The sequence below is a fragment of the Mobula birostris genome, chromosome 9, assembly GCF_030028105.1.
Source record: "Mobula birostris isolate sMobBir1 chromosome 9, sMobBir1.hap1, whole genome shotgun sequence".
NCBI classification, from domain to species: domain Eukaryota; kingdom Metazoa; phylum Chordata; class Chondrichthyes; order Myliobatiformes; family Myliobatidae; genus Mobula; species Mobula birostris.
Genome location: NC_092378.1, coordinates 5439859 through 5467815, shown reverse-complemented (window position 1 = coordinate 5467815; position 27957 = coordinate 5439859). Strand labels below are relative to the sequence as shown.

Genomic DNA, 27957 nt, shown 5'->3' with positions numbered 1-27957 from the left:
ATTTTAATTGGGAGCAAAAAAGGTAAATAAAGAATGATTTACATTTTTGTCTGATTGTCCAAAGGTTTTAAAGTACATTTATTATCAAAGTATGTATAATTTATACAACCTTGAGATTTGTCTGCTTACAGGCAGCCACAAAGCAGAAAACCTGAAAGAGCCCAGTTAAAAAAATGACCAACACCCAATGCACAGAGAGAGAAAAAAAACACAAATCATGCAAACAATAAAAGCAAGCAACAGCATTGCAAACCAGATTGAGTCCATTGACCCAGAACTCGAAGTAGCCAGAGTGGGTCTGTAACCTCAGTCTCAATTTATCACACAGCGGGGTAAATCACCGTGAACCTCACAGACACGAAGCAACGATTTGCCACATTTCTGGTTTTGGTTTTAAGTGAGCTATTTTGACCATTTTCACACTGCATATTATTTTTCAAATAATCAGTTTTCCATTTCATTTTGTAGGTCAATTATATTTTGAATCGTTGTGTATATAAAAAAGGAAAACCCAACAAGTTTGGTATCACTAAACTTCTGGACTCAAATGCCTATAAGGCAGCGTATACACTCCATGATGTAAGTAACTTAAGATGGTTAATTGTATCTCGACACTTATCATTTGATTTTTCATCATCACCATCATGTACCATGTTGTGTGACATAGGCGATCCTGGTCTTTCCATGACTATGATTGTTCTTGGCAAATATTCTACCAAAGTGCTTTGCCGTTGCCTTCTTCTGGATGGGTAGTGTGTTTACAAGACAGGTGACCCCAGCCATTATCAATACTCTTCAGAGATTGAGAAAAGAGCTGGTGCTTTCCTGGTGTGTATGATGAATAAACTCTCTTGGGCTTCCAGCCAGGTACAAGTATTGATGTTTTGATGACAGACTTTGCCATCTTCAACAGGGTTGATGCCTGGACATGTCTAGGGGCATGTATATGTTTATACCCCCGTCGTCCGTTCCTCCTGATTGGTTAGTCCTCAACCAATCAGGTTTCCACTAGACCACCTTGTATATAATCGAAGTCAAAACTATGGCCATTGCAAATGCAATGTTCTGCTGCTGTATCATTCACAATGGCCTTAGAATTGACTTCAATGAAACAAAACTACTGCACTGTGCTAATGAATTTTGGAATCACCTGGTAAAGGAAGCCATTGAAATAAAACTAGACGAAAAGAATTTTGACAAAGACGAAGGACTTGCTCTAAGGTATGAACTGGAATTTGATTGTAAACAAGGTGGAACAGTGGAAAACAGTTTGGATGAGGACTAACCTATCAGGAGAGATGGATAATGGGGGTATATATACCACTGAACTAGATATGCCCAGGCATCAATCCTGAGGAAGGTGGCAAAGTTTGTCATCGAAACGTCGGTTAGAATCAAAACCTGTACCCAGCTGGAAGCCCAAGAAGAGTTTATTCATCTTCAGAGATTGTATGTCTGGCGTCAGTGGGCGCATAACCAGAACTTTGATATGCACCCATCTACCACCTGCTCCCATGGCTTCACGTGACCCTGATCGGTGGGTGGGGGGCCCGGGGGGGGCAGTTAAGCAGGTGCTACACCTTGCCTAAGGGTGACCTGCAGACTAGAGGAGGGAAGGAGCACCCTACATCTCCTTTGGTAGAGACGTACCTCCACCTTGCCACCCAAGCCTGACTTTATGTATTAATTCAAATAATAATAAATAGCTTCATATTGTTAGGTATTTTTTAAATTGGACAGAAATGATTTGATTGTACTGACATAGAGAGTTGTTTATATACACTGTTTGTTTAGTACTGTTTGTACATGCAGCCCCCCTGGCCACCCTCAGGGTCGCTCGGCTTGCTGTCGTCTAGGGAAACAGCCTCGGCCCCGCCAAACTGGGTAATTCGTTTGTGTGGATGCTGTGTGAGGTACCCCACCCCGCCCAAATAACAGACATTACACCAGATGCAATTAAATGATTTACAGTTTATAGATATTACTGGAACTATATAATTAAAAGAGATTAAAATATAAAAGGAAAATAAAAGGCGCCACACTTATCAAAGTTCAATCTCTTCGTGCACAAAAACCGTTGGAGCTCAAGGACCTTCTTCTTCACCCTGCGACCCCCTCGGACCACCTCGACCGGCCGCCTGGGACCAACAACGGTGGTCGACCAGACGCTCGACAGGAGTCCGTCTCCGTCTCCTCGCCGAATGTCCCGCTCGGGGTCCGACCCCGTTAGCGGACTCACAGCACCTGGTCCATCCTCTGTCTCGCTCTCCCGCCTTATGCCCCCAAACCCCGCGCATACAGTATCTTCAAATACACCAAAACCATAACAACTATCCCAATTGGTTAATAGCACCCTCTTATCACCCTCTAAACCACAATAAGCTGCTAGCGCAAACTTTCTCAGCGTTAAAGCACAACAAAGCCGCATTCCCCAGATTAACATAACAAAAACGCCATTTTAATTAGCCTCCGCAGTAACATAAAAATCGAAACCCCCTTACATACACTTGAACAGAATCTTATATTGCAGTGTGCTTGCAAAGAAGATAAAATACGAGGGGTGATTGATAAGTTTGTGGCCTAGGGTAGAAGGGGTCAATTTTAGAAAACCTAGCACATTTATTTTTCAACATAGTTCCCTCCTACATGTACACACTTAGTCCAGCAGTTGTGGAGCATACAGATCTTGGACCTCCAGAAAGTGTCCACAGCAGGGCTGATTGATAACTTCGTGGCCCAAGGTAGAAGGGGACGAGTTATACAGCTCTCGTTACATGCACATGCAGTTCAACTCTGAGTGAAAATGCGGAAAGTTTGAAGTTAATAACTCATCAGGGGTGATTGATAAGTTCGTGGCCTAAGGTAGAAGGAGATGAGTTATTAACTTCAAACTTCGTAACGAGAGCTGTTAAACTCATCTCCTTCTACCTTAGGCCACGAACTTATCAATCACCCCTCGTATACTAAAATGTTGGCTTTCTTGAGCAATCTTGTATTAAACTCCAGAACAGCACAACCCTCAAATTCTCCCCGGTCTGAAGGTACTGACTGATGCTATGGTACTATCTCAAAGTCCTTGGCCCTTCTCTAAGCTAAACAGCAGAGTCAACATTTTCTTTCACATTTAACAGGAAAATCAGACTACAAGTTCAAAGTATATTTATTACTAAAGTATGTATACATTATACAACCTGAGATTAGTCTCCTTACAGGCAGCCACAAAACAGAGAAACCCCAAAAGAACCTGTAAAAAGACCACCAAACCCCCTGTGGTGGCACAAACAATAAAAGAAAGCAAATACATTCAGAACTGAAGTTTTACAAGAGACACGAAGCCAGGCATCAATGCGCCTGGAGCCAGGCCACAGGCGCCGTTCAACTCAGAGCTGAGTAAACGTCATAGAGCTGTGGTCCCCAACCTCCGGGCCGCGAAGCATGCAGGGGTACAGCGGTAGCCGGGACGTACCCAGCACGTCTTTAAGAAAAAAGCCGAAATAAACAAGCTAATTAATTAGGTGCCGCACGGCCTGTAAGTGTCGGCCCAGATCAGAGGCAACTGCAATCTTCGCGGCATGCGTGCTTCGCGGCCCAGAGGTTGGGGACCACTGTCATAGAGCAGCAAGCAGAACCAGGCAGACCATAAAAAGTACCAGAGTCTGTCCTGTGCCCTATTCTCAATTAAAATCTAGACAAAGTCAACAGAAATTTATTAAGTAATTTTATCAAAGTACTTATTGGTTACCATATACTACCTTGCAATTCATTTTCTTGCAGCTATTTACAGAAAAATAAAGAAATACAATAGAATTTACAAAAAAAAACTATACATAAACAAAGACTGGCAGATAACTAAAGTAGATAAGATGACAAATTGGGTTAATAAAAATAAATAATACCAAGAACATGAATTGTAGAGTCCTTGAAAGTCTGTCTGTAGGTTGTGGAACTGGTTCAGTGTTGGGATGAGTGAAGATATCCCTGATGGTTCAGGGGCATGATGATTGTAGGGTAGTGACTGTTCCTGATCATGGTGGTGCTGGACATAAGGCTCCTGTCCCTCATGCCTGATGTCAGCAACAAGAAGAGAGTGTAGAGCAGGCGTCCCCAACCTCACTTAGTAGGAGGAGTCCATGGCAAAAGTCAGTTGAGATCGCCTAGTGTAAAGTATAAATAAACAATTTAGCTGTATAATTTATTTCAGTCCTGTTAATAAATACTGCAGGATATTTCATAAGAGTATGGTGACAAATGCAACTAATCTAATATTCACATTCATGAATTCCCATTTCTTCCAGTGCAAGTTCAACCAGAAATCTTTGGACCCGCTGTGTCCCAATGAGAGGTTCCTTCTTTACCGGGAGTGGGCTCACCCCAAGAACTTCTACAAACTGCAGCCTTTGGATCTTATCAGGTACTCCCTCTTCATCTGAGTGTTAAAGTAATACATTGAGAGTATTACATCTCTAGACACAAGCGACCACTTCAATACCGTTACAGAAGGCATTTGGGTAACACTGATCTCCGTCAGTAAAAAGATATGGTGCTCGTCAGTCCACTCAAATACATTGAAATATGGAGACTGCCAGCTGGCTGATAAGAGCATTCAAGGATGTACAATATCCCCACTGATTCAAGTCAAGTTTATTGTCATACGTACAAGTACAGTCAGGTTCAGCTAGAATGAAAAACTTGCTCACAGCAGCATCACAGGCACAAACGTTCAAATAACACACAGAATATATGTATGTCAGTGGAGAGAAAAAGTAAGGATTACAAAACAAGACTTGTGTACAAAAACTAACAAAAACAAGGCAATCGTGGTACAAGGAGTGCTCCATTACTGGTGCAGGGTTGGGGTGTGCAGGTCAGTTCCTGAACCTGATGAGCTGTTCCCAAACCTGGCAGTGTGGACCTTTCAGTGTCTCTACCTCCTCCCTGATGACAGCACTGAGAAGAGGGCTTGTCCTGAATGATGGATATCCCTGCTGGTAGATGCTGCACTCCACCTACTACCCACACATTTCATCCTCCAAATCCCATCCCCATTTAGTCCCAGCTGCCCTTCATCTTTCCCATAATGATTCCCATTATCACCTTCTTTACATGTGAGGCTTCAGCACTCGTAGCCTTTGGGTTTGTGTTCCTGACCCACCAGCAGCTATCTCCACCTCCCCTTTCTCTTCCCTTTCCCTCACCAGCTTCTGTCTGCTTTTTTTATTTTACTTGCCTGCTCCCAGCAATCACCTGCCTCTGTTTCCATCTTCACCCACTATGTCTCCCCCTACCTTGTTCCATCAGTGTATCATCCTTCACCCCTCCTCAATCCACCTGTCATCTGCTGGTCCCTGTCTCACTCCTCCCCATCTCCTTATTATACTAGTTATCTACCCTCTCCACTCCCAGTCCGGATGGAGGACCTTCACTCAAAACCGGTCATTTCTCTCTGCCCCTCAGCCTCCAGCAGTTGTTTTTTATTTTGGTCCAGATTCCAGTATTTGCATTCTCTTGTGAATTCAACCTTCTTCTGTGGCTGATTTCAGCTGAGTGGGGTGGAGGTGTTAATGTATCTACGAGGTTGGCTTCTTCTTCCAATAATGCAACCACATCTTTTGATTTGATGGGGGTTCCCATAATCACTTAGGTTTAGCAAACATCCAGGGAATGGTGAGGCTGGAAAGAAGAGTGAAACACTGTCTTAAAACATAATTAGTCTCCTGTTATAAACGAATTCTGGAGAAAATCAAAGCCAGAGTCAAGTTTATTAATATATAGCCAAGTATGTGTATGCACAGGTGCAATGAATAATTTACTTGCAAACAACATCAAGTCAAGTTTATTGTCATTTAACTATATGCATATATATATAATCTATATAAGCATATAATTTATATAGAAACAGACACGTCTTTGAACCAGGATGTAGCACAGAGGTACACAGAACACACGATAACTTACGAAGGGACAGATAAAATCTACAGATGAATGACACATAAATAACAAACTAAAGTGCATTAATTTTAAATATAGGATTTTGTATCACAGGTACATATCATATAAACAGCGTTCATGGGAAAACAGAAAATGTACATTAAATTATAATGTGAAGAGCCCAGGATTTGTCTTGGTCACCAGTTTTAACCCAAAGTAGAGCTCATAGGCTTTCTTAAGAAGAGGAGTCATGCTCCCACTTTGAGATTTAAGCATTTACTCGCCATAAACATACCAGGAAGGATCACACTGTGCAACGTTGCCGAGATATTTTACTATCACAAGTACTCAGATCCCTAAATGGACATTGAACCCTTGGACACTACCTCACTTTTTAAAACAATATATATTATTTCTGCTTTCTGCAGGACTTTTAATCTATTCAATGTACATATACTGTAATTGATTGATTTATTTATTATTATATTATGTATTACATTGAACCGCTGCTGCCAAGTTAACAAATTTCACATCACATGCCGGTGATAATAAACCTGATTCCAATTCTGAAATACAATTACTTTATTATAATGAGTACACACAATATGCTATGCGCCTGAAACGTGCATCAACATGATCACAAACTAATATACATGTAAACGCAATGCTCGGAAGAGTGCGTGATGCTTTTGTAGCCTCTCTCAAACCTGTCCTCCCATGCAGCATCCACCCTACCTAAGCACACCCCAGGAGTGCCTGGACAAGGTACAAAACTTTTCAGCTTACATTGTGGGCAACATTTTAATTGACTTGAATTGAAATAACAAATATAGGCACATTTTTTTTTTGAAATGTTGTGTGATAGGGAAATTTTATGGCGATTTTCATGATCAACAGCCCTAAATCCATAAGATACACCCAAAAGTATTCAGGAAATAAAATCTTTCTGGTCTAGTGTTATGCACAATTTTTGCAAGAAAATATCATTTGAACAAAATATCCATTTTAGTGCAAAGTTGTCGAGGTGGTTATGGTGTTGTTAAACTGTAGCCTCCAGCCTTACGATATGATCATCAATTTTCCTTCCAGTACTTTTCCCTTATTTTCCCAGTATTATTCCCTTTCCCTCTGAAAATGAATTCTTAACCTGGTATCCAATGCTCTCCAATGCTATGATTTTAGTAAAAACTTACAAATATGAATCCAGTAAAAATAAATTCCTCTCCCCTCCCCTCTTCCTCTGCTTCCCACTCTGGCCTTTTACCTCTTCTCACCTGCCTATTACTTCCCCCTGGGCCCCCTCCTCCTTCCCTTTCTCCTATGGTCCACTCTGTTCTGCTGTCAGACTTCTCCAGCTCTTTACCTTTCCCACCCACTTGACTTCACCTATCACCTTCCAGCTGGCCTCCTTCCCCCCACCCCCACCTTTTTATTCTGGCATCTTCCCCCCTTCATTCTCAGTCCTGATGAAGGGTCTCAACCCAAAACGTTGACTGTTTATTCATTTCCATGGATGCTGCCTGACCTGCTGCATTCCTCCAGCATTTTGTGCGTGTTGCTCTAAATAAGTAGTCAAGATTCAACAGGGATTCAGGACAGTTAATTCCTACAAATATTAACATAAGGATGTCAGAAAATTGTAATTTGTATAATTTTTAAAATTCTTTTTGCCTACTGTCTTTACCCAAATCTGTCAGCCTTTGAGCTGACAGAATTAACAAGCTCATCCCTATATGCCCCTTGGAACTCACCTCTGGAAGTCACCTCCTCTGCATTCATTATCGTACCTTTCACTGCCTTCAGTGCGTTGTTGCCATGGCCTCGACTCAACACAGTGTTCTTGCCATGACTCAGGGAAGAATGGAACTGGCATAGTTTTCTGCCATGTTAATGTACCAACCCATTACCACCCCATCTTTGCAGTAGAAAATAACCCGTTTGTCCAGTTTCACTTCAAGCAACCACTAAACAGCGGTAGAGGATCAGAGATTTAATAGTGAGAGATTCAACTTCAGTCCCTATTTAAAATGCCAGATAGTATTTATACAGCAAAGGTGGCTATGCTCGAGCAACTTTAAATTGACCAAAAAAAAGTGTTTTGTTATACAATATTTAAAGTCATTCAGCTGGGAGTTGATTTAATGCAACTGCAGTCAAAGGAATGTGATTAGAAATAGTTTCATTGGAGATGACTATTGCTTTGCTCTGTTGGAGCACAAATATTGCTAATTTCCTCCAGACCAATATCCTGAGCATGATACTCAACAGTGTGCAATTCAGTTCCTGATTCCTCAGCGTTCTTCCAAAGAAAGGCAAAAGTCAGGAATGTTTTGAAATAACCCACCATGTCACTGAATGACTACAACTCTGAAAAATAATTTAAAAACTCAGTAAAACCTACAGTATGATAAGGCAACCAGCTTGATCATAAATACTCACTTCTTTCATCATGGCTCATTTCACAGGATCTCGACATCTTCGGGTGGGAATAAGGTCACCTCATTTGTTTAGGTCAAATTGGTCTGTATAAAAATCAAAGTTGAGTTTACTGCCCTATGGACAAGCACATTACTGAGCGTGTGCAGTGAGAAACCTACCAGCAGCGGTAACACAGGCAGAGCACCAGAAAAGCAGTGTTCACCGGAAAAACACAAGCACAATTCTTAGAAGGAGGAACAAAATGAGAACAAGATCATCCAAACTAAAAGGGACACACACAAAATGCTGGAGAAACGCAGCAGGCCAGGCAACATCTGAAAAAGAGTACAGTCAATGTTTCAGGTCGAGACCCTGCAGCAGGACTGGAGAAGAAAAAAAAGTGATGAGGAGTTGAATTAAAAGGTGGGATGAGGGGAAGGAGAAACACAAGGTGACAGGTGAAACTGGGAGGGGGAGGGGTGAAGTAAAGAGCTGGAAAGCTGATTGGTGAAAGAGACACGGGGTGGGAAGAGGGGGGAATCTAATAGGAGAAGGCCCTGGAAGGAAGAAAAGTGGGAGGAGCACCAGAGATGGGCAGGCGAGGTAAGGTGAGAGAGGGAAAAGTCCCTTCCAACTTACGTCCGTAACACTTCACACGCTCTGGATCTTTTCAATGATTTCAAGTTCCCCGTCCCCTATCATCGTATTTTTACTATGGATGTCCAGTCCCTATACACCTCCACCCCCCAGCAGGAAGGCCTCAAAGGGAACCAAAGTCGTTCGTTTCTTTGGTTGGAGGAATAAAGTGTTACATACCCCGTAACGGGTTAAAGGACCAGCAGAAATGGAAAACACCTTTAGTCTGGGTTTACTTTTAAGTAATGCTATTTTTATTAGTAACTACATAATGCAGTCATATATAACCAGATAAATCAAACTGGTTAGCAGTGTTACGTGTATATATGTGTGCAAATATAACTCCCAAACTATTGAGCTTGGGGGACACAAGGCTTAGAGTCTTGAGATGGTAAAGTATGAAAGTTCAGTTCATCCACGGAATAGGTGATATGAGAGAGATATTTGTAATCCAGGGTAAATGCAGAGAGAAGGCAAGTATGTCAATATTCCACAGATTCCACGACAGCAATGCGAGATAACAATAGTAGTAGGTTTTATCTCCAAAGTTGTTCCATTCCACACACGAAATATCACCGACAGTGATCTTCAACGAATATCCTTTCAACACAAGTGGTACCACACCCAAATTCAGTTACGAGACATCCCAAAGTGGTGGCCACAGGATACTCCCAACAGAATCCACGTATAGATTATCACCAACAGTAGCTTATCACAAAGGGGACCCTCTTCAAGTGGTAAAACTACCAACCCAGTCAAGGATTATCACACACACAAAATACTCTGCAGGTGCTGGGGTCAAAGCAACACTCACAACACGCCAGAGGAACGAAATGTTGACTGATCGTTTCCACGGATGCTGCCTGACCTGCTGAGTTCCTCTGGTGTGTTGTGATTACCACACACCAGTAGTTTCCACACAAGCCTACACCAAACACACAACATGATAGCCACTTATCCAGTTCCATGACATACAAAATAACTCTAACAGTGATTTTCCACAGGGGTGCCTTTCTTCAGTGAACTACCACACCCAAACAATGGTAACACACAAGTGGTATTCACAAAGGTACTCCCCTCCCCAGAGAACCCACTCCTGTGGATTAACTAAGTGACAATAACATCTTTGTATTCAAATGGAACTCAAACTCACCCTTACCAGCTATGGAGAGAGAGAGTCCAAACAGTGACCTCTTTGTCACTAGGTTTCTTCTGTTTCAAACCTTCCTTTCCCCTCTTCTCTTCCTTTAAAGTCACTGAATGTGACCACAACAAGGAGACCGTCTTCTGTGGTGGCGTTATCAACCCTGGTAAGGGTTGGACACTAATAACTTCCCACCGGTCACCCCTTTTCCACACTGCGAGAGCCACTGACTGATCCTCCAGAAACCCACCTTTCTGTGGGCACAACAAAGCTCATCCAGTGTCCAAAACCATGTGTGTCTAACAACCAGCTGACCTTGTATTTATCTCAGCATGCTGAACACCAGCTGCCCATCACATAACGCCACCCTCAGTTACCATGACGACTCACAAGCTGTCCGTGTCTTCTTCTTCTTCTTCTTCTTCTTCTTCTTCTTCTTCTTCTTCTCTCTCTCTCTCTCTCTCTCTCTCTCTTTCTTTCTTTCTTTCTTTCCATGGCAACCCAAAAGCTGACAGCAGGAGTCAATGTCCTTGTAAAAGTGTAAACACAAGCTGAAAGGCAGGCTCCGCCCCTCCCTCTCTCAGCAGAAATCTAAAAGTTAGTCTCAGTTCTCTCTTGTGCCTTAAAGTGACAGGCCACAGCAAAAAGGAATCCCAGGGGTATATGATAAAAGATTTGGCGTTTTTTGGCCGAGACCCTTCATTGGAAAGGAAGAGGAAGAAGCCAGAATAAGAAGGAGTGGGAAAGAGAATGGAGTACAAACTGGCAGGTGAAAGGTGAAGCCAAGTGAGGGGAAAGACAAGGGGATGGGGGAGGTGGGGATGAGGTAAGAAGCTAGGAGGTGATATGGGGAAGAGGCAAAGAGCCAGAGAAGGAAGCATCTGATATGAGAAGGCAGTGGACCATGAGAGAAAGAAGGAGGAGAGGCATTAGAGGGAGGGGAGGAGAAGGGAAGGGGTAGGAGGGGAGCCAGAATACAGAATGCAAAAAGAGAGAAGGGGTAGGTAAATAACTATGTTTAAAAAGTCTATGTTTTAGCCATCAGATTGAATGCCATCCAGACAGGAAGAGAGGTGTTGATAAACATATTGATGGTAATCAGTTTATCTGGTATTTTGTTTTTAAATAAGTCATGGCATGGAGACAGTCATTTGCCATAAAATCTTCTTACATTCATTGAATTAATGCAGAAAAATATCTGAGTTGAGCTGAAAAAAAACTGACTGAAAATAAATTAAAGCATTATCTCTTTCTATATTGAGATGAGAGGAAGAGGGAACCTAAAACATAACCTCTTATGATTATGTTGATAATTTATTTCATTACGTATGTTTGCATGACTGGAACATAGCAGGACTTAATAAAACTAAAATGATTCTCTTATGAGATGAAAAATCCACCCTTGTTTTTACTGTTGCTGACAAATGCATTGTCTTCATTATTTCAACTTGTACATTTTAATCAGCTGTTTGGTACATGTTACCATTAATCTTTTAGCTCATCACTGCCAGTTTTGGAATAAGCAATAAATGCTCTGTTGCCAGAAATGCCAAATCCTCCCAAAATATTTTAAATGTTGTAATTTGTCTGTCATAATTTGCTTGATGGTTCCATACATCCACTATTTGTTAGGTGCATCCAAGAGAATTTCTTAAACAATATTTGGATAGTCCGACAAGAGGAGGGGCTGTACTGGTCCTGGTGTTGGGTATTGAGCCCAGCCAGGTGACCGATCTTTCAGTGGGTGAACAGTTGGGGGACACTGGCCACAACTCCTTGCGTCATAAGAAAGCTATAGACAAGGATATATATGGACCTTGCGGGAGAGTATTAAATTGGAGCAGGGAAAATTACAAGAGCTTCAGGAAGGAACTAGGGAGAGTTGGATGAGAACAGTTATATGTGGGAAAGTTCACATCCAACAATTGAAGGGTGTTTACAGACCGACTGCACAGAGCACAGGACAGGCATGTTCCAGTCAGAAGGAAGCACAATGATGCCAAGGTAAGAGAACCTGGGATGCAGAGGGAGGTGATTAGTTTAGTCAAGAAGAAAAACTATGTAAAGTTTAGGAAGCTAGAATCAAACAGGGCCTTTGAAGATTACAAAGAAGCCAGAAAAGAACTCAAGGAGGGAATTACGAAAGCCACGAGGGGCCATGAAAAGTCTGTGGCAAGAAGGATTAAAGAGACTCCCAGGGTATTCTATACATACATCAAGAGGTTAACTAGGGAGAGGGTGGGACCACTTAAGGATAAAGGGGGAGCATTTACTTGGACATAGAGGATGTGGGTGAGGTCCTCAGTATTTACCAAGGAGATTGATGTGGAACATAGGGAGATCAGTGCCAAGAGTATTAATAAACTAGGGCACTAAAAGGTAAAGGATGAGGTAGTTTGGGGTCTCTTATGGAGAATTATGGTGGATAAGCCCTCAGGGCCTGATGTGGTATAGCCCAGTTTATTGAGGGAGGCAAGAAATGAGATTGCTGCAGCCTTGACCAGTACCTTCATGTCCTCTGTAGCCACAGGCAAGATCCCAGAGGACTTGCAATTGGCTAATGGTGTTCAATTATTCAAGAAGGGAACCAGCAATAATCCTGGAAACTGCAGATCAGTAAGTCTCATTTCAGTGGTAGGAAACATACTGGAGAGAATTATTAGGGATAGAATTTATGAGCATTTGGAGAACCATGGCCTGATTAGGGAGAGTCAATGTGGCTTTGTGTGGGGCAAATCATGTCTTACTAACGTGAGTTTTTGATGAGATGAGGGTGATTGATGAAGGTAGATCTGTGGATGTTGTCCACATGGAATTTAGTAAGGTGATTAACAAGATCTCTCATGGAAGGTTAAAATGCATGGGGTCCATGGCGAATTGCTATTTGGATTCAGAACTGGCTTGCCCATATAAAACAGAGGGCAGTAGTTGAAGCTCTGGAGGGTCTAATTGGAGGTCTGTGATTTATGATGTTTGCAGGGATCTATACTGGGACCTCTTCTGTTTGTGATGTATATAGATAACCTGGATGAAAATGTATATGGGTGGGTTAGTAAATCTGCAGATGATACAACAATTGGTGATGTGTGGATAGTGTAGAAGTCTGGCAAAAAAAAACTACAATGAAATATAGATCAGTTGCAGATATGGGGGTGGGGGGGTAGAAATGGCAGCTGGAGTTTAACCCAACCAAATGCAAAGTGTTGCACTTTGGTAAGTCAAATGCAAAAGAGACAGCACACTGTTAAGGGCAAGATCCTTAACAGTGTTGAGCAGAGGTATCTTAGCGTCCAAGTTCATAGCTCCATAAAAGTGGCTACACAGGTTGAAAAGGTGGTTAAGGCGGCATGTGGCTCGTTTGCCTTTATTAGTCAAGGCATTCAGTTCAAAGGTCAGAAAGTTATTTTGCAGCCTTATAAAACTCTAGTTAGGCTGCATCTGGAGTATTGTGTGACAGTTGAGTCAATGCTTAGTAAGTCTCTCAGATCTTTTCTCACAGTCATGTGATAGACAGTGGGACTGTTGTGGAGCCCTTGTGGTAGCCTTGTCCACTGGTTTTGTTGACCATCAGCTTTAAATGCCAACCACAGTTGATATTCAGGTGCCAGAATCCATTGGCCTTATCAATAACTGTGAACCACTTCTTGTATGATGGCTTCAGGGCATCAAAAATCGGTGATGGATCTACCACTAGAGAGGTTAGCTTGTCAATTTGGTTAGCAATGGTTTAATCTTCAGTCCTGGGTGTCATCACTCCCTTTTGTCATGTTAGAGCGATCTGTAAAACAGCAGCCAATCCTATTCCCTCTTAACTGTCATCTTCACTTGAGTTGTTAGAGTCCATGTCATGTCCATCCTGTAATTCCTCGGAGTTCGGCTGGTGGCGCTGTCTCGGAAGACTGTTCAGCATAGTGAGGGTTTTCCATGGTAAAGCATCACCACGGGACTGCCTACTTGAAGTCCCTGATATTTTGATATTGCCTCGTGCACCACATTTAAATGCAATTACGGTTATCAATTTTTTTTGCTTGGTCAGATAAAGCAGAGATTTGCTCTTTAGACTTTTCACTGTCTCAATCATACTGGTTTTATAGTTTATTGCACGCATCACATTCCTTTCCCTTTCCTCGCCCTATTAATCTTTTCTTCGGTCATGTATTAGAACAAACCGCCCACATATTCTTTTCTTTAACTCACACAATCCAGGTTTCTCTCCATTCACATGCCATCTTAATAAACTTAACACTGTTGGTACATTTCATTGTACTTTTTCATTAATTTTATCAAACTGAGATGTTTTATTCATGTCTGAGCTCAGTTTCACAATGTTGGCCATTGTTTTAATTCAAACTCGTGTAACACTTAATTTGTAGGTACATTTTATTACTTTGACCACAACCTCAAGATATTAGATTACAACTGAAATATCATGGCATCGTGTCTAAATCATTATAGGACTACAGTAGAATTTTTTTTATTTGGTTTGTAAACTTCTTTAACTCAATTTCAATCTAGATGGTTTCTAACCAGTAGATTATAACGGGAAATTTTTCTTCACACTCCACTGAGTTGCACATTTTGTACCCCACTGGCTTGGGCATACTTAATTATTTTCGTACTCCATTGGCTTGCATGTATTTAAGTATTTTCGCTCTCCATCAGCTTGCTTATATTTAATTTTTACAGGTCTGTTTTCTCAAAATGGTAACGTGGTAGTTTCCTCACTCCTACCTCCAAAAGATGAGGTCTTGAAGCCAGAACTAGGTTTGCTCACACAGTTTGGAATTAAAGGAAGCTCTTACCTCTTTTGTTTGTGCGTTAATAATTTCCATTTCATCTGTGATTCCTCCAAATCTTTAAATCTCTGTAATCATCTTCAATAACTACGATGTTGGATTTTGATGTTTTTGATCCAAGAAGTTAAGAAAGAGGCGTAGAACTTGTTGCCTCACAATTGTTTTATTGAGCACTCATTGTTCAAAGAGGTTTGGAAATGCAGAGCTGCAAAAATCCAGTGGCTAAGAATAGAAAAGGCAAAAATAAAAAATATATAAAGATGGTGGGCCAATGTGGCTGATCCTTCTTGTACCCCAGAGAAGAGAAATTCCATTCAAATTTGTAAATAAGAGTTATCCAATCAGATAGCCCCTATTCAAATAAAGCAACCACAGCGAAACTTCCAGAACTTTACAGTACTCCAACTGTGGCCTAACCAGAGTTTTATAGAGCTGCATCATTACCTCACGACTCTTAAACTCTATCCCTTGACTTATGAAAGCTAACACCCTATAAGCTTTCTTAACTACTCTATCTACCTGTGAGGCAACTTTCAGGGATCTGTGGACATGTAACCCCAGATCCCTCTGCTCCTCCACACTACCAAGTATCCTGCCATTTACTTTGTACTCTGCATTGGAGTTTGTCCTTCCAAAGTGTACCACCTCACACTTCTGTGGGTTGAACTCCATCTGCCACTTCTCAGCCCACTTCTGCAACCTATCAATGTCTCTATGCAATCTTTGATAGTCTTCGACACTGTCTACAACACCATCAAACTTTGTGTCATCTGCAAACTTGCCAATCCACCCTTCTACCCCCACATCCAGGTCGTTAATAAAAATCACGAAAAGTAGAGGTCCCAGAACCGATCCTTGTGGGACCCCACTAGTCACAACCCTCCAATCCAAATGTACTCCCTCCATCATGACCCTCTGCCTTCTCTAACGACTAGCAGTAACAGCAGACACACTGAAAAACTGTACTTACATACTGTGACCAGTAGAAAACCTACAAAGCAGTTACTTGTATGTAGGCAGTTAAATAAAATACATATACGCAAAAACTGTTAAATTGTACAAAAGTGTAGTCTAAGTCAAAGTCAGTCCAATAATAACTTGCAATATCTGTTCTTTCTTTTCTAGTTTAGCCTTTTTATTGCATTCTTGAAGCTGTTTTAGTTTATCGGAAGATTGTACTCCTTGCTAATTTTCTAATTCTTTGTTGCAGGAAGTATTATGGAGAGAAAATTGGAATATATTTTGCTTGGCTTGGTTTCTATACGGGCATGCTGGCTATTGCTGGGTTTGCTGGTCTCTTGTGCTTTCTTTTTGGAATACTGACAAGGGATGATAGTACTTGGAGGTAAGCCAAATAAATAAGGTTAAAATTGGCCAAATATTTGAATTTCAATGTGCCAGATGATTTTGGTGAAACTTTGATGTCACTGTTGATGGTAGCACATAGAACGATATAGCACAGTACAGGTCCTTTGGCCCACAATTGAGATGTACTGACAGATTCTGTTAATTGCTGTTGTACAGTTTGAGACAAAGGAGCAGAATTAGGCCATTTGGCCCATCGAGTCTGCTCTGCCATTCAATCATGGCTGATCCTTTTTTGTTCTCCTCAGCCCCACTCCAGCCTTCTCCCTGTAACCTTTGATGCCATGTCCAATCAAGAACCTATCAATCTCTGCCTTAAATACACCCAACGACCTGGCCTCCACAGCTGCCTGTGGTAACCAATTCCACAAATTCACCACCCTCTGGCTAAAGAAATTTCTCCACATCTTTGTTTTAAATGGATGCCCCTCTATTCTGAGGCTGTGCCCTTTTGTCATAGACTCCCCAGCATGGGAAACATCCTTTCCACATCTACTCTGTCTAGACCTTTCAACATTCGATAGGTTTCAATAAGACTCCCCCCCCCATCCTTCTAAATTCCACTGAGTACAGAACCAGAGCCATCAAACGTTCCTCATATGGTAACCCTTTCATTCCTGGAATCATCCTTGTGAACCTCCTCTGGACCCTCTCCAAGGCCAGCACATCTTTTTTTAAAGATGAGGGGCCCAAAACTGTTCACAATACTCAAGGTGAGGCCTCACTAGTGCTTTATAAAGTCTCAGCATCACATCCCTGCTCTTGTATTGTAGACCTATTGAGACAAATGCTAACATTGCATTTGCCTTCCTCACCACGACGCCACCTGCAAGTTAATCTTCTACCAAAGTGCCTGACCATGCATTTTTCAACATTGTATTTCATTTGCCACTTTCTTGCTCATTCTCCTAATCTGTCTATAAATCCTTCTGATAGCTATTTTCTGTGGAATGTTTGTGAAAGTGTGCTGGGATTTTTAGGAGCATTTATAAAAATATCTACAGATTTTTATTTCATTTATCCTACGATGATTCACTCAAATGGCCCAGGAAGCTGTTTCTTGATAATAAAATGTACCATGTATTATTTTATTTTACAGTTTTATTTTAAGTAATTGGATTTAATTTTTTTCAGTTTTAAACAATAATAACTGGACAAAGATCTTCCAAACACCATGGTAGGAGGCCAAACATTGTTGGAAAATGGCAGCAATTCTGTAGTGATCTGCCAGGAATTATTCTCAGTAGTGGGAGCATGTCGGGACTCCCAGTTCCAAACATCTGACCGATTTGCCGGCTGGAGACCACCAGTTTGCTCCATCACACATGGAGTCCAGTGACAAGAGTACAAACTTGTTGAATGTACTTCTGCTGTCAGGTCCCGTGCTGGGATTGAATGGTGCAAGGTTCCAAAGCCTATTCAGTTCAAGAGTGTTGATCAGCCACATTATACCACAGGGCACATAACAAGCAAACAACATGCTAGTAGTGGGCAGAATGAATGTTTGACTTGGTTCATGGGTTTCAGTCAGGTAGACTATTTTGTCTTGGGTGGATCTTAAAGGGACATCTCCAAGTTTTTCTATTCGGTTAAACTTTGGAATCCTTGAAAGATTCACAATCAATCACAAAACAGAAGTACTCTAAATTGCAGATTCACTATTACTTCCTTCAGAGAATAGCTCAACGGCGTGCTTTCTCTACCACACACCCCAGTAGTTTCTGCACAGTAGTGTAGTGATTAGCAGAACACTTTATAGTACAGGTAACCGGGGTTCAATTCCCACAACTGCCTGTAAGGAGTTTGTATGTTCTTCCTGTGAGTGTGGGTTTCTTCCAGGTGCTCTGGTTTCCTCCCACATTCCAAAGATGTACCAATTGGTAGGTTTATTGGTCATTGTAAATTGTCCCATGATTAGGTCAGGATTAAATTGGGGGATTGCTGGGTGGCGCGGTTCGAAGGGCTGGAAGGGTCTATTCTGTGCTAGATAACCAAAAGTACCACCTAGTTCTGTGCAGAAGTTACCTTTTTCCAAACTTTCAACATAGGGTGTGGTAACGATCTGAAACTCGGTGTCCATGAGAGTAGAGGAGACAGAACCAATTAGAGTTTTTACAAGGTAAAATAAGTTATAGGAATGGGGAAAAGAATGGAGGATTGCATTCGACGAGCAAGTGGTCTCTCCTTTAGTCATAACAATTCCATCATCCTGGGTCTCCAACCATGTCTTTGGATAAAAGTGGCATTTTTTTTCTTATTGTCAGTTTTAAGAGATGATGAAAACCATTCCCAATTACGTTAATCCAGCAACAGGCCAAGCACATTTCTGTAATACAGAAAATGTGTCCTGTTTTTATGATGTCCAAGCATTTTATAGAACTGATAGCTGTTCATTATTAGAAATATTTTTAGTTTTGTAGTGCACAACCTTAACCTTTGCACTGTTGTCATTTATTATAATTTGTAGCTGGACTCAGTTTAAATCATGGTTCCTATATCAGCAACTGAAGCATGTATAATATTCATTATAACAGTTGGATTTTTTCTCTCTTTGCTCTGTTTCTGTCCTAAAGTCAAGAAGTGTGTGATCCTGAGATTGGAGGTCGTATTATCATGTGTCCCCAGTGTGACCAAGATTGTCAGTATTGGAGACTCAATATTACATGTCAGTCTTCAAGGGTAGGTACACTCTTAATATATTGTGTATATAGGTATTACGATCCTCCTGCAGCATTGCTAAACTAACCAATTTTAGCGAAAATTAAAGATTAGCTTTATTTGTCAAATATACATTGAAACATCAAAACATACAGTGAAATGCATTATTTACATCAAATCAAATCAACGAGGGTTGTACTGGGGTGGGGGGGAGGCAGCCTGCAAGTATTGCCACGCCCTCTGGGGCCAACAACTTACTAACCCTGACAGTATGTCTTTGGAATGTTCAAGGAAACGTCCCAAACAAAATTGGATTTTATCCCAGATGGCCGTACTTGCTTGACCTGTATTATAAACAATTCAGTTCTGAACAAAAGTTGTTTTCCTTAGTTTATTTGTGAATTATGGAATTAATAAACAGTTTAAAACAAAAAACATTTTGATTATCACCTACACTATGACTGCACTACCTACCAATGAGTAAGGAACAAGTTTATACAAGTTTATGCAGCCTGTCTAGGTTCAACTACAAAGACAACAAAAGCAAGATCACCTATTTAACTAAACAATAAACTATCTTAGTAAGATCAAATCTTGCGCCACCTTTTTATTCTGGCATCTTCCCCCTTCCTATCCAGTCCCGAAGAAGGGTCTTGGCCCAAAACATTGACTGTTTATTCAAGATTCAAGATTCAAAAAACTTTATTGTCATTCTAACCTTACATCAACTCTGCAGGGCAGAATGAGGCAGCGTTTCTCAGGGGCAGTTCAATCATAACATAACAAATGCAACACTAAATAATAAACATAACAATAAATAGTAAAACACAACAGCCACATGTCAGTTAAAATCAGTTATAAGTGTCCAGTGCAAGTTAAAAGTGTCCAAAGCAGAGTCAGGTGGAGCAGCTATTTAGCAGTCTGACTGCCTGTGGGAGGAAGCTGTTTAGTAGCCTTGTGGTTTTAGTTTTGATGCTCCTGTAACATTTGCCTGATGGCAGAAGAACAAACAGCTCATGGAGAGGGTGTGAGGGGTCTTTAATGATGTACCGTGTCTTCTGGAGGCATTGACTCTGAAAGAGGTCTTGGACAGAAGGTAGGGAGATCCCAATAACCTTAAACACGAGGAATTCTGCAGATGCTGGAAATTCAAGCAACACACATCAAAGTTGCTGGTGAACACAGCAGGCCAGGCAGCATCTCTAGGAAGAGGTACAGTCGACGTTTCGGGCCAAGACCCTTTGTCAGGACGAAGGGTCTCGGCCCGAAATGTCAACTGTACCTCTTCCTGGAGATGCTGCCTGGCCTGCTGCGTTCACCAGCAACTTTGATGTGTGTTACCCCAATAACCTTCTCTGCTCCCCTAACCACCCTCTGCAAGGCTTTTTTGTCGACAGCACTGCAGCTGGAGTACCAGGTTGTGATGCAAAAGGTAGCACACTCTCAACCATGCCTCTGCAGAATGTAGTTAAGATGTTAGTGGGGTGTGATGCTTGTTTAAGCTTCCTCAGAAAGTGCAATCTCTGCTGGCCCCATTTCACAATCCCAGTGGTGTTCCTGGACCAGGTGAGATTGTCCAAGATCTGCACCCCAAGGAACTTGATTCATTTCCACAGATGCTCCGACCTACTGAATTGCTCGAGATTACCAGCATCTGTAAACTTCCTCATATTAAGAAGAATTCATGATACAAGTGTGAGATGATCAGTATGATATCAGCAATTCCATTAAAGAGTTCGGAAAAATTTCCTGTCAGATCTAGGAGGGAAAGTGTTCTGTTGCCGTTGATATTTTTAACAGTTTAAAACAAATAACACACCTACCAATGAGTAAGAAACCATTAAGTTGATACAAGTTTTGCAGCCTAATTAGGTTCAACTACAAAAACAGCAAGAACAATGTTTAATTGAACAATAAACACTTGTAGTATGATCAAACCTTGCAGAAGGAAACATGGTATAAGTTTAGAGTGTGAGATGATCAGTATGATATCAGCAATTCCATTAACACTTGGGAAAAGATTCCCTGTCAGATCTAGGACAGAAAGCGTTCTGTCACCATTGATATTTTCAATATTTAAGTAGAATATTAAAGCGATAGAAAGATTTTCTATTCTGGAGTATGACAGCACAACTACTTCCTTAGGAGTTTGTGGAGTTTCACAGTGATAGCTAAAACTTTGACAAACTTCTATAGCTGTTTAGTGGAGAGTATATTCACTGGCTGCATCACAAGCTGGTATGTGGAAACACAAATGCCCCTGAATGAAAAATCCTACAAGAAGTAGTGGATACGGTGCAGTTCATCACAGGTAAAAAGTTCTTTCCCCCCACCACTGAGCACATTTATACAGAGCGTGATCACAGGAAAGCTGCATCCATCATCAGAGACCCCCACCACCTGGGACATGCTGTCTTCTCGCTGCTGCCATCAGGAAGGTGGTACAGGAGCATCAGGACTTGCACCTCCAGGTTCAGGAGCAGTTACTACCCTTCAACCATCAGGCTCTTAAAGCAAAGGGGATAGCTTTACTCAACTTCACTTGAACCACCATTGAAATGTTCCCACAACCTATGGACTCACTTTCAAGGACTCTTCATCTCATGTTCTCGATGTTTATTGCTTATTTATTTATTATTATTACTTCTATCTTTTTATTTCAAATTCAGACAGAGCAACTAGAAATAGGAGAAGAAAATATAATTCCAGTTTCCTTTAAGTTCTCAATCGCCAAGATAATTCATCTCCATTTTCCATCCTTTTAAGAAATATGAGTCTATAATTTTTGTCAGCTGCCGTGATTTTTGTCAAACCCTATGACACACGTTATTATTAAATATAATTCCACAAAAAGCCTGGGTAATATCTGTGTTAATAGAATTTCGGAAGTGAAATGGAACCTAGTATCAGAAATTATACATGAAAGAAGAATTTTCTATTAGAACGTCGCGGTGAATAATATTTCAGGTTCTGTTTACATTTAGCGTTCCATTGTGCATACGTTTATTGAATATATATATTTTATCCACAGAAATTATCCATATTTGACAACTATGGAACACTAGTATACGCCATGTTTATGGCAATTTGGGGTAAGTAGTTGTTACTTTGCATCAAATATAATGTTGGTTAAATTCTTTCTAATGATATTGTCTGCTGTCCGTTGTTTGGAGAGAGAGTAAACAATGGCTCAGAATTTAACACAAGATTCAAATGTGTTTTAGGCATCAATTGCTATCACAAAAAAAAACAAAAGAAAGCTGTAGTGACTCGTTGCTTGCCATAACCATATAGTAGTCATGAAAAAGATAAACAAATACTATTATAGACTGCCATGCACAAAATGCTGGAGGAACTCAGCAGGCAGGGCAACATCTCTGGAAATGAATAGATAGTCGACGTTTCGGGCTGAGATCCTTCTTCAGGACTGGAAAGGAATGGGGAAGATGCCAGAATAAAAAGGTCGGGGAGGGGAAAGAGACTAGCTGGAAGGTGATAGGTGAAGCCAGGTGGGTGGGAAAGGTCAAGGGCTGGAGAGGAAGGAGTCTGATAGGAGAGAGTGGACCATAGGAGAAAGGGAAGGATGAAGGGTGCTGGGGGAGGTGATAAACAGGTGAGAAGAGCTAAGAGGGTAGAGTGTGGAATAGAAGAAGAAGGGAGGCAGAGGGAAAAGTTTTTTTAACCAGAAGGAGAGATTTATATTCATGCCATCAGGTTGGATGCTACCCAGACGGACTGTAAGGTATTGCTCCTGCACCCTGATGGTGGCCTCATCTTAGCACAAAAGGAGACCGTAGACTGACATGTGCAAAGATATAAATTTACTGTAAATCACATAATAAATGACTAATACAAAATAAAGGAATAACAAGATAATTGATTGGTTCATGCACCATTCAGAAATCTGATGGCAGAGGGGAAGAATCTGTACCCAAATCATTGAGTGTGTGTCTTCAGTCAGAGCTTTACCTCAGGTGCTGGCTTTTAAGGATCGTGCTGATGCATATTCACTGATGTTTTGGCAGCTATTGTACAATTAGATCATGTTTTACAGTCACCATCTTTTTGGAATTCTGGAAGCGCCGCGAGGCAGAATTGGAATACGAGTGGGACACTGTGGAACTGGAGCAGGAAGAGCCTCGCCGGGCAGAATATGAAGCAAAGTGTACAATCCTAAAGAAGAATCCAGTCACACAGGTAAATTGGTCCATTCAAGTTCAAGTTCAAAAGTTAATGCATTTGCATTTGGCTAACATATGAGGAGCGTTTGTCGGCTCTTGGACTGTATTCATTAGAGTATAGAAGAATGAGAGGGGATCTCATAGAAACATTTCGAATGTTGAAAGGATTGGACAGAGTAGATGTGGAAAGGTTGTTTCCCTTGGTGGGTGAGTCCAGGACAAGAGGCCATAGTGTTAGAATTAGAGGGTACCCAGTTAAAACAGAGATGAGGAGAAATTTTTTTAGCCAGAGGGTCGTGGATTTGTGGAATTCGTTGCCACATACAGCTGTGGAGGCCCGATCATTGAGGGTGTTTAAGGAGGAGATTGACAGGTATCTAATTAGTCAGGGTATCAAGGGATATGGGGAAAAAGCAGGAAATTGGAACTAGATGGGTGAATAGTTTAGCTCATGGGGGAGCTGTGGAGCAGACTCGATGGGCTGAATGGCCTACTTCTGCTCCTTTGTCTTGTGATCTTGTGACTGGACATATATACAACTAAATGAAGCAACTTTTCTCCAGAACACTGCACCCTTAGTACATACATACATACATCACATGCAGCACATAAACCAAAATATTACCAATATTTCTATAGGCCCATCAGCCTCGGAAAACTGTGTCCAAGGTAACTCCCGCTGACGCTGTCACCGTTCCTACAAAAATCACTAAATTCACCACCTTATGCTGTACCCAAGACTGATGTAACAAGAAAGAAAAACATTTCTCAAATCACCCATTCTAAAAAAAAGCACATTTCAATGCAAACTGTCAGGTAGAAATATTTAGATTTTATTTTCTTTTTTACCTATGGAAACTTGCAAGAAGCAAGTTTTCACCTTGAAATTAAGCAATAGAAGGGATATTTTATAGAGCTTGAAAAGGTTAACTGAAAATAAGACTATAAGACCATTAGTTATCAGAACAGAATTAGACCATTTGGCCCTCAAGTCTGCTCCACCATTTTGTCATGACCAAATCATTTCCTTCTCAGCTCTAATCTCCTACCTTGTCCCCATATACCCTCATGCCCAGACTATTCAAAAAATTATCAACCTCTGCCTTAAATATACCCAACGACTTGGCCTCCACAGCCGTCTGTGGTAAAGAATTCCACAGATTCATCACCCTCTAGCTGAAGAAATTCCTCCTCATCTCTGTTCTAAATGGATGTCCCTCTACTCTGAGGCTATGTCCTCTGGTCTTTGACTCTCCCACCAAAGGAAACATCCTCTCCATGTCCACTCTATTGGGGCTGCAGGAACCATGTAACTGTTCTCTATCTGCATTGTATTCTGGGTTTGCTAGTCTCATTCATGGGGGCACAGTAAAAGCAAAGAGAATAAGTTGCATACTCTTGCTTATTTCATGGCAACTCGTAGCTTGAAACCAGCAGACGTCAGGTCTCTGCTGACCAGTTAATATCGCTTCAGGATTGTATGCTTACTAATTGCTAATAAAGGGTCAAAAAAAAAGGATTCAACACTTGGGAAAAATCATGTCATTCCAAAGGCTCAGTAATACTGATGTTTCAAATCTAGGTTATGGCAAATAAATGCTATGAATATAACTTTTAAATGTAAGATAATTAAACAGAATTATGATTATTATTTACTTACAGGAAGAGGAGCTGGTTCCGTACACTGCCTGTGGAAAATGCATGAGACTATTTTGTGGTGGAAGTACGGTCCTGTTCTGGGTGAGTGACTGTGGTTCTCAGCGTCTTTTACAACTGGATCGCTAATCATTTTCTTTGAGTCACATGTTGCTCAGCAGACCCATCCTCCGATTATCCTGTAAAGAAGATAATTGGTTTTAAAATACCTCTTAGAAACAGCTGATAATATAGCCTCAACGCTCATGACATTTTGTTAGTAGAAAATAGTCTCTAAAAAGGTCAAATATATTTATTGCATCCATAATACAAAATGAGGAGGTGGAAAATAATGAACCATAAAGTCAGAGTTAATTATGGAGAAGAAAGCAGTTTTTCAACAGGAAATCCCTAATGCTAATTTTCCTGTTTTAATCTATTCTTTTGAAACCTTTCCTGTTCTTCAAGATAATGAAATTCCTGCCTCCATAGGCAACTTTATTTTCCAATGAAAAATCAAAAAAAACTGCAGGTATAGAAACCTGAATTAAAAGCAGAAACTCAGTGAGCTAATCATTTCCTCCAGGAGCTCCAGTGTTCTCCCGCTGTCCAAAGACCTACCAGTTTGTAGGTTAATTGGTCATTACAAATTGTCCCACGATTAGGCTCGGGTTAAATCGGGAATTGCTGGGAGGCACGGCTCAAGGGGCTGGAAGGGCCGATAAATAAGTATTCTATGGAAGAGAAACAGAGTTGAAAATTGGCTTTATTTGTCACGTGTACATCGAAACATACAGTGAAATGTGTCTTTTCAAAGTTCAAAGTACAATTATTATCAAAGTACGTATACATTATACAACCTTGAGATTCGTCTCCTTAAAGGCAGTCATGAAACAAAGAAACCCAAAAGGACTCATTATGAAAAGACTGTCAAATACCCAATGTGCAGAGAAAATTTTAAAAATGTAAATCTGGACCCTACCTCCTCAATTCGGCCTGTACCCAACCTTTCCGATTCAGCATGGCACTTAAGTTGTTGTCCAAACATTGGGGTCATTCACTTCGATACGCTGTGGGGCCTGGACCCATTACGTGGATTCAGCCTGTGTCATCGACCAACACAGAGCGAGGATGCGCCGGGGGCAGCAAGTGTCACCACACGTCCAGTGCTCGCGGAGCATGTCCGCAACTTACTAACCCTAACCCGTATGTCTTTTGTATGTGGGAGGAAACTGGAGCACCAAGAGGAAACCCATGCAGTCATGGGATTACTTATAAACTCCTTCCAGACATTAACGAGAATTGAACTCTGATCGCTTGAGTTGTAAAGCAATATACTATCATTCCATTTATCAGAACTGGAAAATTAGTGGGCTTTAAGATGTAGCAAGGATGAAGGGTGGAGAGAACAGAAAAAAATGTCTATGCAAGTGTAGAGAGCACCTCTGAAATGTAGTTCTTTGGTTCATATTTGTACCATGAGTGTAATCAGAATCAGAATCAGGTTTATTATCACCGGCATGTGACAGGAAATTTGTTGACTTAGCAGCAGCAGTTCAATGCAATACAAAATCTAGCAGAGACAGAGAAAAAATAGTAATAATAAATAAAATACAATATAGTAATAAATAAACAAGTAAATTACACATATTGAATCGATTATTTAAAAATGTGCAAAAACAGAAATAATGTATATTAAAAAAGTGAGGTAGTGTCCAAAGTCTATTCAGGAATCGGATGGCAGAGGGGAAGAAGCTGTTCCTGAATCGCTGAGTGTGTGCCTTCGGGCTTCTGTACCTCCTACCTGATGGTAACAGTGAGAAAAGGGCATGCCCTGGGTGCTGGAGGTCCTTAATAATGGACGCTGCCTTTCTGAGGCACTGCTCCCTAAAGATGTCCAGGGTACTTTGTAGGCTAGTGCCCAAGATGGAGCTGACTAGATTTACAATCTTCTGCAGCTTCTTTCTGTCTAGAACCAAATAGTGGTTCTAATAGTAGAACCAATAATGTGGTCTAGAACCAAAGGGGGCAGGCAATAGCTAGCCGAATAATTGCTGCTTGAGAGTGCCCTGAATACCACGTATCACCACTTTGCCAATTATTGACATTATATTGGCTGGTAATTATCCAGATTGAATTTGACTTGCTTTTTGTGAACAGAACATACCAGGCCAATTTTCCCCATTGTAGGGTAAATGCTGATATTGTTACATTGACTAATGAGTGATTTTTATGAATCAGATGTTTAAGATTTAATTACAGTGCTTAAATGTTTCCTGTCTATGTCCTTTCAGATATCTCTGATTGTTGCCTCAGTAGTTGCCATCATTGTGTACCGGCTGGCTGTCTTTTTTGAGTTTTCTGTCAATTTCCCTAAAGCGATCAATGCTGATCTGGAGCCTTTGAAAGACTATTTAACTCCTCAGATGGCCACCTCGGTCACAGCCTCTCTCATTAACTTTGTGTTCATCATGATTCTGAACATAATCTACGAAAGAGTAGCAATATTGATCACAGATTTTGGTAAGTTGATTTCTAGATATCCAATACCGTGAATCAGAGCAAAATCTTCAGAATCGGAATCAGGTTTAGTATCACCAGAGTATGTCATGAAATTTGTTGTTTGAGCAGCGGTATATTGCAATAGATAATAGGGAAAAACATAAATAGTTAAATTAAGTAAGTAGTGCAAAGATAGAAATAGGAAAGTAGTAAAGTAGTGTTCATGGGTTCAATCTCCACTCAGAAATCCGATGTCAGTGGGGAAAATATAGACTCAATCAATCTTAGTCATAGTCATAGTCATACTTTATTGATCCCGGGGGAAATTGGTTTTCATTACAGTTGCACCATAAATAATAAATAGTAATAGAACCATAAATAGTTAAATAGTAATATGTAAATTATGCCAGTAAATTATGAAATAAGTCCAGGACCAGCCTATTGGCTCAGGGTGTCTGACCCTCCAAGGGAGGAGTTGTAAAGTTTGATGGCCACAGGCAGGAATGACTTCCTATGACGCTCAGTGCTGCATCTCGGTGGAATGAGTCTCTGGCTGAATGTACTCCTGTGCCCACCCAGTACATTATGTAGTGGATGGGAGACATTGTCCGAGATGGCATGCAACTTAGACAGCATCCCCTTTTCAGACACCACCGTGAGAGAGTCCAGTTCCATCCCCACAACATCACTGGCC

At 41.0% G+C, this 27957-nt stretch overlaps 1 protein-coding gene and 1 long non-coding RNA gene across 3 annotated transcripts in view; one reads left to right on the top strand and one right to left on the bottom strand.

Annotated features, from left to right (window-relative positions):
* The window catches only part of ano6 (anoctamin 6), a 171529-nt gene that overhangs the window by 107689 nt on the left and 35883 nt on the right, over positions 1-27957 (top strand). For both annotated transcript variants that reach the window (XM_072267430.1, XM_072267431.1), the window contains 8 exons: positions 469-579; positions 4296-4411; positions 16133-16267; positions 18861-18966; positions 21977-22037; positions 23000-23142; positions 24789-24866; positions 27056-27284. In XM_072267430.1, the coding sequence (XP_072123531.1) occupies positions 469-579; positions 4296-4411; positions 16133-16267; positions 18861-18966; positions 21977-22037; positions 23000-23142; positions 24789-24866; positions 27056-27284 (979 nt within the window). The remainder of the gene's footprint in view (positions 1-468; positions 580-4295; positions 4412-16132; positions 16268-18860; positions 18967-21976; positions 22038-22999; positions 23143-24788; positions 24867-27055; positions 27285-27957) is intronic.
* LOC140202504 (uncharacterized) overlaps positions 14958-27957 on the bottom strand; it is a 58024-nt gene continuing 45024 nt past the window's right edge. The window contains exons 2-3 of the long non-coding RNA XR_011887110.1: positions 24787-24961; positions 14958-15144 (exon numbers count right to left, since the gene is read on the bottom strand). This is a non-coding gene — a long non-coding RNA (uncharacterized lncRNA). The remainder of the gene's footprint in view (positions 15145-24786; positions 24962-27957) is intronic.